Source organism: Phocoena sinus, chromosome 1, assembly GCF_008692025.1.
Source record: "Phocoena sinus isolate mPhoSin1 chromosome 1, mPhoSin1.pri, whole genome shotgun sequence".
Taxonomy (NCBI): domain Eukaryota; kingdom Metazoa; phylum Chordata; class Mammalia; order Artiodactyla; family Phocoenidae; genus Phocoena; species Phocoena sinus.
The window spans coordinates 151,359,698-151,374,713 of record NC_045763.1 but is presented as its reverse complement, the minus strand read 5'-3'; the positions used below and the strand labels follow the sequence as shown (position 1 = coordinate 151,374,713).

Below are 15,016 nucleotides of genomic sequence, written 5' to 3'. Positions count from 1 at the left end.
TTGTGTCGACCCTGGCCCCCCGCCCCCACCAAACCAAGTCTCTTCTCACGGGGTCCACAGAGCTGTCTTGAGTGAGCCTCTAACCTTCTCTCACCATGAACACGGGATGGGGTGGGGGGTGCTTGAAGGGCAGGCCAAGTCTCTCACCTGACATAAATTGATGGAGACATTTCCATTTCACTTCTACAATGGCTCAGATTTGGGAACCACTCCCAATTCTCTGACCTGACTCAGAGGAACCTTGGCCCTACAATCATTCAGGAAATAGTCATTAAGATGTCAGACACGTGCTAGTCCAGTTCTCAACTTCAAAGCAGATTCCTAAGCTCCCAGATCTTGAATATGCCATTATCCCAAGGGTGTGGCTGGGCTCCTTGGAACTAATCCAGAGCCACAAGAATTCCATTTCCATACAGCTCTTCCCCCAAATCTGATTATAGGGGACAGTTTAGACTATTTTGAGTAAGGTGGGTACACCACTGCTTGAATCCTTTCTAATCATCTGTCTAGGCTACTGAAGACAATTTGTGGTATTAACTTGTCCCTGAAAATTTGAAAGCCGGTTTCTCCATACATAGAATATACATTTTTTTGCCTTCGGCCCTTTTTTCTTTCTGTCTCTGAACTCTCCTACTCTGATCTCATTGCTGGCAAAACTGAAGCTGTAGCTGTGATAAGACCAGGGAAGTGTTCCTGCCCCCTCCCTGCCTGCCCACCTGCCTATCTTTGAAAGATGCCTCCAGGCTGCCACTGTACTACTGGGTCACACAACCAGCAGCAACTATTATAGGCAGAATCTTTTTCAAGTCAGTTCTCACCTTGGTGATTTTTTTCCCCTCCTTCTTTTAACACCTTCCCCAGCAAATCCCATCCATCCTCTGGCTTATCTGGGTCAGCAAGGGTCTGATTTTATGCATGGCACTGTCAAGCCATAAATCCGCGGCTTTGCCTCTCTATCCAGCCGGTCTGCTTCTGTCAGCATCAGCAAAATGCATAATAGAAAAAGTAAGCCAGAAAGGCTAATAACACTCATCTGAATAAAGTAATCTCTTTGGCTGCCTCAGTTCACTTCATTTTAATCAAGGTAGCAGGCAGGAATTTAGGTTTAAAAATCTAGCCTCCTCCTTGTCACTAGTTTCCTGTCCAACTACCACTAAATGATCCCTTTTATTTTTTTTTATCCTCCTCATAGTTGGGTACTCAATAATCTATATTGAATGATGTATTTGTTTAACTCATCTGGGTGTTTGTATACCCTCACATGTATGTCTGTTTTTAAAAGTGAGAAACCACATTCTTCTTAGATGTACTGACATTTGCCATCTTTATATACAGACTGACTGACAGGTTTGATAGGAACGTTGGGAAAGGGGGCTCGGTGGAAGCTGCAGAAGCATCTAGGGTTCTGGCAATCTGGGCTCCCTTTGGCTTCTTTCCTGTCTACCTCAGCACAGTTTCCTGTGTGGAACGCAGGACTGATCCTTCCACCTTGCCCCTTGGCAGAAGGACAGTGGAAGATTAAATTCTGCTCTCCTGTTGGTACCTCCCTCATGTCTTCCCAGAGACTTACAGCTGCTTGGTTAATTGCCTGTTGCTGTGGTCTGATCTCAACCATTATTTGCTGAGGGCTGTGCATTTGCAGCAGGCTGAGCTCTTGGCCCTGACCCAGGGCCGGGTGAGGAGCATGTTGGAAATTGATGAATGCTGAATCCTAGTTTGTTTGGAAATAAAAATAATAATATTTCTTCACATTTGTATAGTGCTTTACTGTTGATGTAATTTTTTTGCATTCATCATCTCATTTGAGCCACACAACAGCCCCATGAGGTGGGCAAGTCGGAGACCATTGGCCCAAAAGGAAACGTACCTCAGTAGAACGATGCAGAAGCTCAAGCCATCCGGTAATGCCAGGCTTGTGTCATGCAGCCCATCTGCAGAGCTGTGAACATAGTCATCATTAATTAAATGGCACCTTAGGCCATAAAGAGTACTTAGGCCAGGAGAGCGTGCAGGATTTTACAGTCATGCTTTGAAGATCTTTGGGGAGCTAGATGTACAACAACAGGACATGTGTCCATTTTATAGATGAGACAACTGAAACTGAACAGAGGAGATATGGAAAAAAGGGAAGTGTTCTGTCAAGGCCAACTTGGACCTTTATGGAGTTAGCTCTTCGCCTTAGGTATTTTATTATTTATTTATTTATTTAGCGGTACGTGGGCCTCTCACTGTTGCGGCCTCTCCTGTTGCGGAGCACAGGCTCTGGACGCGCAGGCTCAGCGGCCATGGCTCGTGGGCTCAGCCGCTCGGTGGCATGTGGGATCTTCCCGGACCGGGGCATGAACCCGTGTCCCCTGCATCAGCAGGCGGACTCTCAACCACTGCGCCACCAGGGAAGCCCCGGGTTTAGCTCTTTTAGATCATTTACAATGATCATTCTGTGGATGCATAGTTGGCTCGTGACTTTCTGAGCCTCCTTTTTCTCCTGGTTTTGTTTTTTTTTTTGACTCCAGAGTCATTCCCTCTCAATTACAGTATTACGTTTTCTTGATCTTCCTCCTGAAAAAATGTTTAAGTAATAAAAATACTTCTGGATATTTTGTCTGCTTTTTAGGGATTAGTGTTTGAGGAGGTTTGCAGCTGTTCAGCACATGCCTAAGGGATGCAGACCCTTTTCTTTAAATGCCCAAGTATCACACAACCTAAGACTCCGTGGGTGGGGGAAGTAAGGAAACTGTACAAACAAATGATAGATGGAAAAGATATAAAGACAAATTTCAATCTCCTGACCAAATGAAGCTCTCTTGGCTCTAGCAGCCCCAAATAAAATCAGGCTGCAAAGCTGCTGAAGCAGGAAACCACTCTCGCAGAACCTTAATTTGCTCCCTATGAAATCACGTCTCGTTGACTTGCTCGTTTTCCAGCCTGAAGTGTGTTTCGCCTTTGTTCACGGTGGCTGGGAAAATTGCCTCTACAGTGGAATTGTGTTCCCCTCCTACTGCATGCCCCACACCTCTCCTTCCCCACCACTATCCCAAAATAAATAAATGAATTAATTAAGACACCTCCGTTGGAAGGAGAAATAAGTCTGAGAAAGCATACAAACTCAAAGAGCCAAAAATATTGTATGAAAACTACAGTAATCGTAAAAAACTGGGAAACCCTGGGAGAAACAGACAACAGAGTCTAGTACTTTTTTTTAGGGCCATAGACTCCTTTTTTAAAATAAAAATCTTACATAGAACTCCCATATATGCAACAGATCAAAGCAGTGTTTCATAGGTGTAAATCTACTTTTAAAGTGCCAATTTATAAAGAGTACTTATTACAGAGTTAATCAGTAGAAACAATGAGGCTGGGTTTATGAACCCAGATTATGAATCAGAGTTGCAGTTTTATATCAGTTTCAGCATCCAAGTTATTTCAGGTTCTGGTTTGGGTTGCTTGATATCAAGAAATCTCGACTCACGCAGACTATCTTGAGATAGTTTTAAATTGATTTAGATGCTTGAAAAAGAAGGGTGTTTTCTGTTTTAAAGTTGAATCACTGACATTACCCAGAAGCTATTCCTATTCTCCTTCATCAATATTAATTGGATAAATGGAAATGTATAATAAGCTTTACAACAACTGATAATGAAATGAGATCATATTGAGCGTGTATATCCTTACTACCCAACTGTGGTCTACCATGAACTCGGCATAGGCCCCTAAGCCTTCTGTGGCACGTAATTGAACTTGGCCACTGTGTGTCAAATCATGTGCTCACCTGAACAGCTTTACTCAAGGAGGCACACAGGTTGAATTAAAAACTAAACCTGTGCAGAGCAACATACATTTTAATCGATAGCACATTTTCCAGCAGTCTGGATACATGCATTGATTCTTTATTCCAAAGCTTGCGTATAACAAAGCTCACCTCAGCAGCCCATGAGACATTGTGGTGGTATCTACTGCAGGGAAACTGGGCCTGGGTCCTTTACATATTTCAGTGGGGGTTGTTCATTTGAATGGGTATATTACAGTTGTTTGAGACTGAAATAGGATTCTCTGTAACTCCAGCATTTCTCAGAACACATTTTAAAGCTTCTGCTCACTGAAACTAATAATGGCTGTCCCACCACATGCTGTAAGAATGGAAATAAATACATGTAAAAGTTTTTGTAGCACCTTAGAAATTTTTAATAAATATATATTTATGAATGTTAAGTGATAAGGCATTTTAAAAGAATCCCACTTCTGCCCATCCTTCTTATTAATTCATCTTTGTTTACTCAAGGGTCCCCTTGGGATTTATGCTCTGCATCATCTTGCATGGTATTGAACCGGTTTTGCCTCTCCTGCCTCACTTGTGATCTGTGATGTACATTGGTGAGCTAGGAGGCCCCTTGTTCATACCTTTAACCTTTCGTTATATCATAGGTCTTTCTTTGTCTCCCACACTGTACTGTGACATCAGTACTTTTATAACCACTAAAGCTCCTACTACTGTACTTTGTTCATTTAAGATACAAGTGTTTATACATTTATAAAATTGAATTGTAGTATATTTTTATGTGTGTAAAGCACTCTAGGAGAAGAACAAAGAGGCACCACCAACCCACATTCATCTGCAAGAAACAGATTGAAACCATTTGTAAAGTTAAGGTCATGGGAGATCTGCCCTTTTAAAAAGCAAGTGTAATTGCCTGGTATATCCCATGCTTACTGAGGACATGGATATCTTGCCACCCCCCAAAAATTAGATGACTTAGGATTTTGTAACTGAGACTGATTTGGAATCAATTTGAAAGTCTTCTTGCAGTGGAAATATCAAATATTGCTGAATGCTTGTGCTCAGATCTCACCATTTTGAGTTTAGGATTGTTTTCTATTTACCTTTTTCTTTTTCCCAGATGCTAGAAATTTTGAAAGGAGTGGACTAATTACATGTATCTCTCTCTCTTAGCTAGTATATATTTTTAATTTCCATAGAAATCTTTTAATTTCCCTAGAAAGATACAATTGTTCCCACAGTGGTCAGCACATATATGTTAGGGATTTTGACCACAGAAGTGTGGTGCCTGGGGCAGCGGGTGGGGGAGGAGTGCAGTTATAGAACAGTTTCAATTTGGACTCTAATATTCATTGGTTTGAAGCAGCCTGTTGGTGCTGGTCAGACAGATATTTTGGTTTAATGGTGTGTTCAGAAGCCAGAATAGGTGTGGCGGGATTATTTGTTAATAGTTACCTTACGACTGAACTGAAAGAGCCCTTCTAAGTTGAATTCCATGCTCTACAAGTCACAGGTGCCTGGCAGCAGGAAGGGAAGTGGTGCAGACTTGCTAACCAAGCCACTCTCAGCTCACTTTCTTTGCATTAAGAGTCTGTCTGTAGGGAGGGGAGAGGGGAAACGGGAACAAACTGGTTTTGATACTTTGCAGTGATTACAAGCATTCTCTTTTCAATTACAGGGCTTGTTCTTGAATGCCAGCATTGCCACTTTTTAGCTATGTGACCTTGAACAAGATATTTAACCTTTCTTAGTCCAACTTTCCTCATCTGCTGAATGTGGTTGATAACCCCCACTTCATTAAGTTTTGTAGAGTTCAAGTTAAACAACATGAGTATAGGGCCCAGCCATGGGCCAAGTATACAGTAAGCGCTTGATAAATAACCCCTACCTTCTGTTTCTCTCCTTTAAGAAGTCCAACTTGCAGATGTAAAACTTTGTGTTGCTTAAATTAGTGCTGTGAGCTGATTATGTAATCAATAATTCTTTTGGATCACAGCAATTTCAGTAGAAATGAGCATCTAGGTTTGGTGCTTTACTATTCCACTCAGGCTGTAGACATCTTTGGAACACATGTGTTCAGATATGGTTTATGCTCTTGGTTGTATGGGACATAGAAAATGGCTCAATCAATGAAATCCAACCTCTGTAGATACGTTCTGTGAGGCTGAAGAGTTTTCAGTGACTTTTTTATGGCAAATGCCTCCACCAGTTGTCTTCACTGAATCCTATGAGAGATGAATGTGTGGGGATTTATTTAGTCTGTAGTGTAGATTTTTGTCTAGAGACTAACTTTTCCCTCTAATCCTAGACAAAAACCAAATGATTTAGTGGTTGAGGTCATGGACTTTGGAGTCAGACCTCCTAGAATCATTCTAGTCAGCACAGAACTGTGGTTCTAGTCCCTGACTCCCTTTTACTGTCTCTGTGACTCCTTAATAGCTGTGGGCAAGTGACAACCTCTCTGAGTGTTTTTTTTTTTAAATCAGTAAAATGCAGATAATGGTAGTTCTTTTCTGACAACAAAATGATGGAGCTTAGATGAGATAATGCCTATAAAGATTTTACCAAGTTTCTAGAACATAATAGATGCTCAACAGATAATCCTGCTTCTTCTAATCCTCTTTCCCTCTTCCCCTCTCCTCCTTCCCCTTTTCATTATTCTTATTTTCTCCCTTTTTCCTCCACTGAGTTTTTAGAAAAAGAGAAAACTAGAGGTGCAACTTCAGGAAAGACATCTTTATTTCTGGTTGGGCTCTGATTGCTGTGATTTTGTGACATGGACTGTAGTCATAGATGTTGGCCCTGCCTGCTTACCAACACTGATTTTTTTTTTTCTTGCTGTTTCTCGCAGGAAGGATCAAAATGTTCTCTCTCCAGTCAACTGCTGGAATCTCCTCTTAAACCAGGTGAAGCGGGAGAGCAGGGACCACACCACCCTGAGTGACATCTACCTGAATAATATCATTCCTCGATTTGTCCAAGTCAGCGAGGACTCAGGAAGACTCTTTAAAAAGGTAAATAGCTATTTCTAGTCAAAGACACAGTCTTGTAAATAAGAGAAAGAATATCTTATTGGCCCACTTAAAAGGCTTTCCATGGGTCTTGCCCTGCCACATACTTATGGAGAAAAAATTTGAATTGGCTTTTTTTCTTCCTTTCTGAGTTGAATTTATAGTAGCCCTGAGAAAGTAACCATTTGCAAGGCACAACCCCAGGACTGGCAGCATAATTCATAATTTGCATATATTAATAATGACTGTGTTTGGTTGATTTCCTAAGTGGTTTGTGAAGCTGTTGAGATGCGGAAACCTTCTGTGTCATTTCATGATTTCTTCCTCTAGCTCATTTAGAAAATCCATGTATGTTTATGTTTTTGGTTTAGTTCTCTTTCCAAGTTCTCATCTTGGACAAGGTGAACTCATGAATTTGGTTATTCTTATCATGACGTATCTTTGTCTTTGGGTCCCTGAATGCTTTCTCCCTCTTTTTTTTTTTTTTTTTTTTTGGTACCCCAGGTGGTATTCAAACCCATCCCTGAATGCTTTCTGAAGCTCAGTTTTTTGTCACAATTCCTTGGGTGTATGTCGAAAAATTTGACTAAGGAAAAGCTCAAAATTTATTGTGATAATCTTAAGAAATTTATACCAAATTCACCTTACCTGTCAGTAGTGGAACTAGCCTTTTGGAAACCCAAGAAGCTCTTTTCTAAGCTATTTCAACCTGAGCTCTTAATGGAGTCATTTATTTATGACTTTTGGTTACAAATGGTGGCAAAAACCCCAACCATTGTACATGATATACCATGTCCAACATTCAAGCTATGACATCCCCAGAATACGTTTTAGAAGGTGAATAATCTTCCCACAAGTGGTATGTAAAAAGAGGATATATAGAGGGCTATCATTGATTTCATATATAGGGAATTCACTGGTTTGCAGTTGACAAAATCCAGTGTTAAAATTTGACGCTGGGAGAGAATGGACTTCAGTAAACAGGACTGTGGTCGATAGTAGCCTTAGTTCTTGGTCAGTTTTCTAATTCTTTTTTTTTTTTTGCGGTACACGGGCCTCTCACCATTGTGGTCTCTCCCATTGTGGAGCACAGGCTCCGGAGCACAGGCTCAGCGGCCATGGCTCCCGGGCCCAGCCTCTCCGCAGCATGTGAGATCTTCCTGGACCGGGGCACGAACCCGCGTCCCCGGCATCGGCAGGCGGACTCCCAACCACTGTGCCACCAGGGAAGCCCTCTAATTCTTAACATTGGGAAGTATACAGTTCTCAGTAGGTCTGGAATTAAAACCCAATTTCTTCTGTTTATACCAGCATGAAAAAAGAATTGCTTTAGAATCGTCCATCTACATAGTTGCATCTGTGAAGGGGCTTTCCCTGTGTCTTACAGACAGGATATTAAGGGTACAATCATCTCAGAATGAAAAGAAGGAAGAGAAAGATAACTCCTTGCAGAGCTCACTAGCTATTTTTAGTGGCCCGGCTGTGCTCTCGTTGGGGCCATACTTGGTTTAGGGGCGAGGGTATGTTTCACCGTGTCCTCATGCTTCCCAGCATCTGCTCTAGCTTGCTTTTCATTAACTTGAATCATTCTGCAACACTTGGTGATGTTGTATGTGACTAAAATTAATGACTATAGTTAATAATACTGTATTGAATACTGGAACTATGCTAAGAGAGTAGATTTCAGGGGCTCTTTTCACACACACAAAAAAGGTAACTATGTGAGGAGATGATATATTAATTATCTTGACTGTAGTAATCATTTCACTGTGTATGTGTGTATCAACTCATCTTGTTGTACACCTGAAATATATACAATCTTTATTTTTAAAAAACATATTTTTAAACCTATTTAGGTGGAACCTTGACAGTGATCAGATACCACTTCTCTACGATCTTGACAGCCACTTAGACTATCTTGAGAAGAAAAGGGGTTGATGGATAGTTCCCTCCTTCATTTTCTCTGTTCATCTGAGAAAAACTTTTATGAGACATTTTCAGCTATCTAGACTTCACCCAATCTCTCAGCTCACTTTTCTCCCAGCTTCAGAAAGTTAGAGAAGAACCAAGCAGAGAGAGTTTTATAACCCCTCCAGATCTCAGAGATGTTTATGCCAAAGGCAGCCAGCTATCAAAGACATGTTCCTGGTTCCTCAAATGCCATTCACATTTCACAAAAAGCCTAAGTGCATGGCATGTATATAAGACATGGTATATATCCCTACCCACTCATGAATGATATTCCTAGCTGTGGTCTAAGCACTGACCTCCTTAAGCCATGCATTTCTATGCTGAGGGTGTAAGGAAGAATTTCTAATTAATCACAGGACTGTTTATATATTACATTTCATTGAAGAAAAGTGCATGTATCATAGGCTTACAGCTAAATGCATTTTTACAAACCGAGCACACCTGGTAACCATCTCCCAGATCAAGAAACAGAATATTTCAGTACCCCCAGAAGTCCCCTCATGCTCCCTTCTAGTCACTGGGGTGTTGGGAGGGGTGGGCCCAACACCCAAGGACAACATCAGCCCAGGCTGTCCACAGCAGAGATTAGTTTTCCTTGGTTTCATACTTTATATAAATAGAATCATGCAGTGTGTACTCTTTTGTGTCTGGTTTCTCTCATTCATTATTGTATTTGTGAGATTTGTTCATATGGTTGTATGTTGTTACGGATCATAGGATTTTCTCTTGATCATTATAACTTTTCATCAGTTAAATTATAGCTGATTAGAGATATCCGTAGGATTGTCGAATAGCCAATGTTTACTATCCCACAGGGTTAATAACCTCTTTTTTCTCTCCCCTGGCATCCAATGTACGCAGAGAACTCTAAGGTAGAAGCTGGCTTGGCTGATTGTAAGAATAGGTTAATTCTTTTTGGCTGGGCGAGAGGCTCTCTCTGCTTTCTAGTAATGGACAAAGAAGCATTTTCACTCCATACCTTAAATTTTCAGTCTCTTTTGTTTAGAGTATGTTGCACATGAAGAATTAGAATCCCACTGGTTGAGCTATAATAATCGGGTAAGAGAACTGAGGAATGTCCCTGGTCACCCTGGAAGTTATGTGAAGCTTTCTGGGGCTTACTTTATGCTATTAGAGCAGAGCCCTTCTCTAAGGGACCCTTTCCCTTCTGCTCAGCTTTGCCAGTAACTCTGAAACTCTGGACAATTACCTCTCTTTTTTATGCCTCAGTCCCCTCAAGTTTAAGGAAAAGTATTTGGGCTATACGACCTCCATGCTACCTTAGAAACCGAATACACTGTAATTGTGTGATGACAAAGGCGTCCTACACTGAGGACTTCCTTCCAGTTGTTGGATGACCTTTGTTAAATTGTGATAGGTGAGCTACAGTCCCCAAGATAAGAGTGAACAAAAGTGGGCCTGCGTATGGAGAGGGGGCTAGCTTAAGCAATGGAAGACCACATTTCTTAAAGAATGAAGCATTGTTTCAGATTCTGTTATCTATGATGGCCAGCAACCAAGAGACACCACACTTAAATCCAAATATATAAAATAAATATACCTCTTATCTTACCTGTAAATTTGGTTCCAGTAGCAAAAGGAAAACCCACATTTCTCTGGAGACACAGGCTTCAGAAAAGATACCTTTGTCTCTGGCTCAGCTATGGACACCTGTGAAAATTTACCTGCGTTTTAGTGAATTTGAACCTGCTTGTCACTGGCAAAAATCATGGGTTTTCTAACTTAAAAAAAATTTTTTTTAATCTATAAAACTTAATGATCCTTTGGCAAAGGCTATAATCATCAAAACCAAAATTTTTGGAACCCTTATGTGCCAGGTAATATCTTAGGCACTTTGTATGCATTATCTTATTCAATCCTTACAATAAGGTGGTTATTACTATTATCCTTATTTTATGGAGGAAGAAACTGAGGCTTAGAGAGATTAAGCAAAAAAGAAGTGAGACTAGTATATTTGAATACAGTCATCTGGCTCTAGAACCCAAGGTTTTCCACCTACGTGTTCTATTAGGCCTCTCTAGGTGTTGTATGCAGAGTGGAGAGTACTCTGGATTTTCTTGCTCTTTTTCATTGAATTCAGATATTTCACTTAGTTACAGAATTAACCTAATCTTTTCTTTAGCACACAACCCTTCAAAGGGTCTGGAGGTGTTAAACATCAACATTGGGTTGTTTCTCCTACCTGGTGTCTGGGCAAGCAGCTGGAAGTTGAGAATGAAATAGGGCAGCATGTTTTTCTCCCCAGGGGCAGAATCTCTAGTAAGAGGGAAACAAAGACTCATTAAATATGAGAACTGACCAAAAATCTGGCTCACAGCTAACTCAGCTAATTTGGGGATGTCAGGGTGGCTGCACAATTGGCCCTTCTATGCTACTGAACCCCCTTAAGGGATGCTCCCTGCTGGCCCTCTGGTTTGTGGTTATGTCTGCTGGGACATATTTTACATGTTGCATGAAGCCCTGGTAGAGACTCCTTTAGCTAAATATAACATCTAGAGAAAGTAACCTCCTGTCCACAGCTTAGAAACAGGCCCACTTTGTCTAGGACTCCAGGGAAAATTGTGCCTGTTTGGTGCTCCTGACATCTCCTTTCATGCAATGAAAGCTCAGTCTGTCTAACCCCTGTCAGAACCAAGGTCTGGGGAAATATTATTGCTGCCACCTTCATTTGTTTAATGTGGTGACTTCAAAAATGGGGGCCAAATACTGCCAACTCTGACTCCCAGCTCCATCTCGTCTCTGTGAAAGGCATGTTCTAAAGGATCCCACCAAGAATAGAAATCATTTTTCTTACTTTCTCAGTTTAAATTGAAATAAACTTGGGTGTGCTTTTTCCCACTGGGGAGAAGACAGTCCTGTCGTCTCCTCCTTTCACTTAGCTGAGATACCCTAAAAGTACCTCCAACCTGGCTTTTCAAGTCACTGTTTCTAGCCCTTAACAGCTGCTCACACTTAGGCTTGGAAACCAGTCAATTCAGACAGTCCTAAGACTCTGAATTGCATTCTTCTTTTTATGGTATTCCAGGTAACTGTACTCCTATTTTACCTTTATTACCCTAAGGTTCTATGGCAGAAAGTCAGGTTAAATTGAGAAAGCTAGGTCAGATTCCCAACAGACCTGTAGTTCTCAACTTCTTCTTTGCAAGAGAGTCACTTGGGAAGTTCTTAAAAAAAAATCTTTGTGACCTTGAAGAGACAAAGATTTCCTAGGATATAAAAAGCATGAACTATAAAAGAAAAATAAAAGGTAAAATGGACTTCATCAATTCTTGGACTTTTGCTCTTGGAAAGACATTGTTAAGATAATGAAAGATAAGCCACACACTGGGAGAATATATTTGCAATACATAGAACTCAATAATAAGATGACAGAATACACACATTTTTTTAAATAGGCAGAAGGTTTTAATAGACACATCACTAAAGAAGATATATATAAATGGATAATAAGCTCATGAAAAGATGCTCAGTATCATTAATCATCAGGGAAATGCAAATTAAAACTATACGGAGATATGCAACATACTCACTAGAATGGTTACAATTAAAAAGACTGACAATACCAACTGTTCGGATGGATGGAATTCTCATATGTTGCTGGTGAAAATGTAAAATGGGACACAACCGCTCTGGAAAATAGTTTGGCAGGTTCTTATGAAGTTAAATATGTACTTACCATATAACCCATCAGTTCCACGTCTAGGTATTTATCCAAGAGACATAAAAGTATATATCTACACAAAGACTTGTACCTGAATATTCATAATAGCTTTTGTTGTAGGTAGGCTGAATAATGGTCCCACCCCAAAGATGTCCCTGTCCTAATCCCTAGAACCTGTGAATGTTTACTTTATCCATAAGTCTTTACACATATGATGAATTTGAGGATCTTAAGATGGGGATTTTATGCTTCGTTACCTAAGTGGGCCCTAAATGCAGTTACTAGTGTCCTTGTAAAAGGGAGGTGGAGGGAGATTACAGACAAAAGAGAAGGCCAGCCATGTGAGAGAAGCAGAGGGAAGCAAAGTCACAGAGAGAAGATGCTGGGCCACTGGCTTTGAAGATGGAGCCAAGGAATGCAGCTGTAGATGCTAGGAAAGGCAAGGAAACAGATTCTCCCTGAGAGGCTTCTAATGGAACTCAGCCCTGCTGATATCTTGGTTTTGGCCCAGTGAACTTGGTTTTGGACTTCTGACCTCCAGAACTATGAGAGAATAAATGTGTGTTGTTTCAAGCCACCAAATTTGCAAAAATGTGTTACGGCTACCATAGGAAACGAATGGTAGTTAGTTTTGGCTATTTATTTATAATAATCCATCAACAGATAGGTAAGCATATTGTGGAAAACCATATTGTGTTACATCCATATATAACTACTACTCAGCAATAGAAAGAAATGAAATGCTGTTGGATACAATAATGGAGATGAACTCACAAAACATTATACTGATAAAAAGAAGCCAGACACAATGAGTACATTCTGTATGATTCCATTTATATGAAATTTTATAAAAGATAACCCTAATCTATAGTGATAGAAAGTAAATTAGTGATTGCCTTGGGGCCAGAGTGGGGATGGAGGTTGACTGCCAAGGGACACAAGGGAACTGGGGGTTATGGAAATGTCATACAGTGTTCATTATGGTGGTGGTTACATAAGTGTGTGCATTTGTCAAAATGTATCATAGTGCATACTCAAAATGTATACATTTTATTGTATGTAAATTATGCCTCAATAAAGTTGATTTAAAAGATAATTTAAAAATACCATGCCAAGGCCCCACCTCAGGGCAATTGAATCATGTTCTCTGGGATAGGGCCCAGCTGATCCTTTCATATAGTCAGGGTTGAGAATCACTGCTGTAGATACTCTGGTTTCCATCTTGGGGAAACCCGAGAGCACAGCGGTACATCTGAAGCCATAAGATCCCATCTGTCTGTCTGTGAGCCATGTTTTCCCCTGCTACAGACAGTGTTGAAGCATCTAGGTCAGTTTGTCAAGGCAACCCATTATAGTTTCCCTGCTTTATTCTTGGAGGGTGAAAGAGGGTGAATCTGGCATCAGGTAAATAGTTCACACTTCAAGAATTAAGAAATGCAAGAAGGGTGCTGAAGAAGAAACATAAGAGGTTCAATTAATAGTTTTCTGCAGGGCCCTGAGGTGTTAGTGTCCTTTTCCCAGGAGATCAGTCACAAGAGAATTGACATGACCAGTCAGATTTCCTTTGGCACCAAGGAAATGGCTCTGGCAGTAGAAGAGGATAAAGGCGATTTGAAACTAAAAGCAGTACTTTTTGCCTACCTACCCATTTATCCCCTTTGGATAGGATTTCCTATGGAGTCTTTGAGTCCAGCTGTTTGGCATATGTGAGGGGAGAGGATGATGATTCTGCAAGGAGGCGTGTTCTATGGTGGTGTTGTCATAACTGAGAAGAGGAGAAGAAATGACTCACGATTCTGGTAGAGTTGAATGTCCCTGGTAGGTACCGTAGATTGAATCAATGGAGAGAGAATGGATTTCCAGAGTCTGTGCTCTGCCCTCTCGAGAAAGGGTTTAGCTTGGCGATATCTCTGGGAGAAAGAGTAGATGATAGATTTATCCCTTCATCTCTTCTCCGGTCTACCCTACGCCCCCTCCCCCATGGATCTCAGTATCTGATATTGATTGAATTTCCTCCATGTTATAACATGGTCACTAACAGTGTTGTGTGGTGCTTTATAGACAGCTGCTCCAGTTGCCTAATTTATCTTGTTGGTAGCAAAACTCTGTTCCAGTTATTTGAGCTTTATTCTCTCATATCTGTTGGAGAGATCCCCTTTGGAAAAAAGAATAGGATGTGAAGCTGAGCTTATTTGTGTAGGGGATGGAAGGCTGCCAGCTACTTCAAAGGCATCTCTGCTGATAAGGGTCGTCAGGTTTGCCGCCAAATCCAACACTGAGGGGAGCTTTGCAGCTAGTGCTGTTTGTGGAGTTTTAGCTTTGGTTTCTGTGACACTAGGTCAGCAGCATCTGTATCCTGCCCCTTGGGGCTTCTCTCTGGGTGGTCCAGGCTTTTTTTGGACTTAGGAAGATTCAGCTAAGAGGGAATGTGTGTATCAAAGATGCCTGCTGTCTTTGGCTTAGGTTAGTTTATACGTTTGTCTCTTTGGTGTTTCAGTCCTCAGGTATCTATCTGCCTTTTCTGAAAGAGCACAAGGTGCTATATTCAGAACATTCAAAGGTGTAATGGTACTTTGA

General features: G+C 40.9%; 1 protein-coding gene across 1 annotated transcript in view; it reads left to right on the top strand.

Moving 5' to 3' along the window:
- SRGAP2 (SLIT-ROBO Rho GTPase activating protein 2) overlaps window positions 1–15,016 on the top strand; it is a 236,444-nt gene that overhangs the window by 113,197 nt on the left and 108,231 nt on the right. The window contains 1 exon segment of the mRNA XM_032611585.1: window positions 6,627–6,789. Within this exon segment, the coding sequence (XP_032467476.1) occupies window positions 6,627–6,789 (163 nt within the window).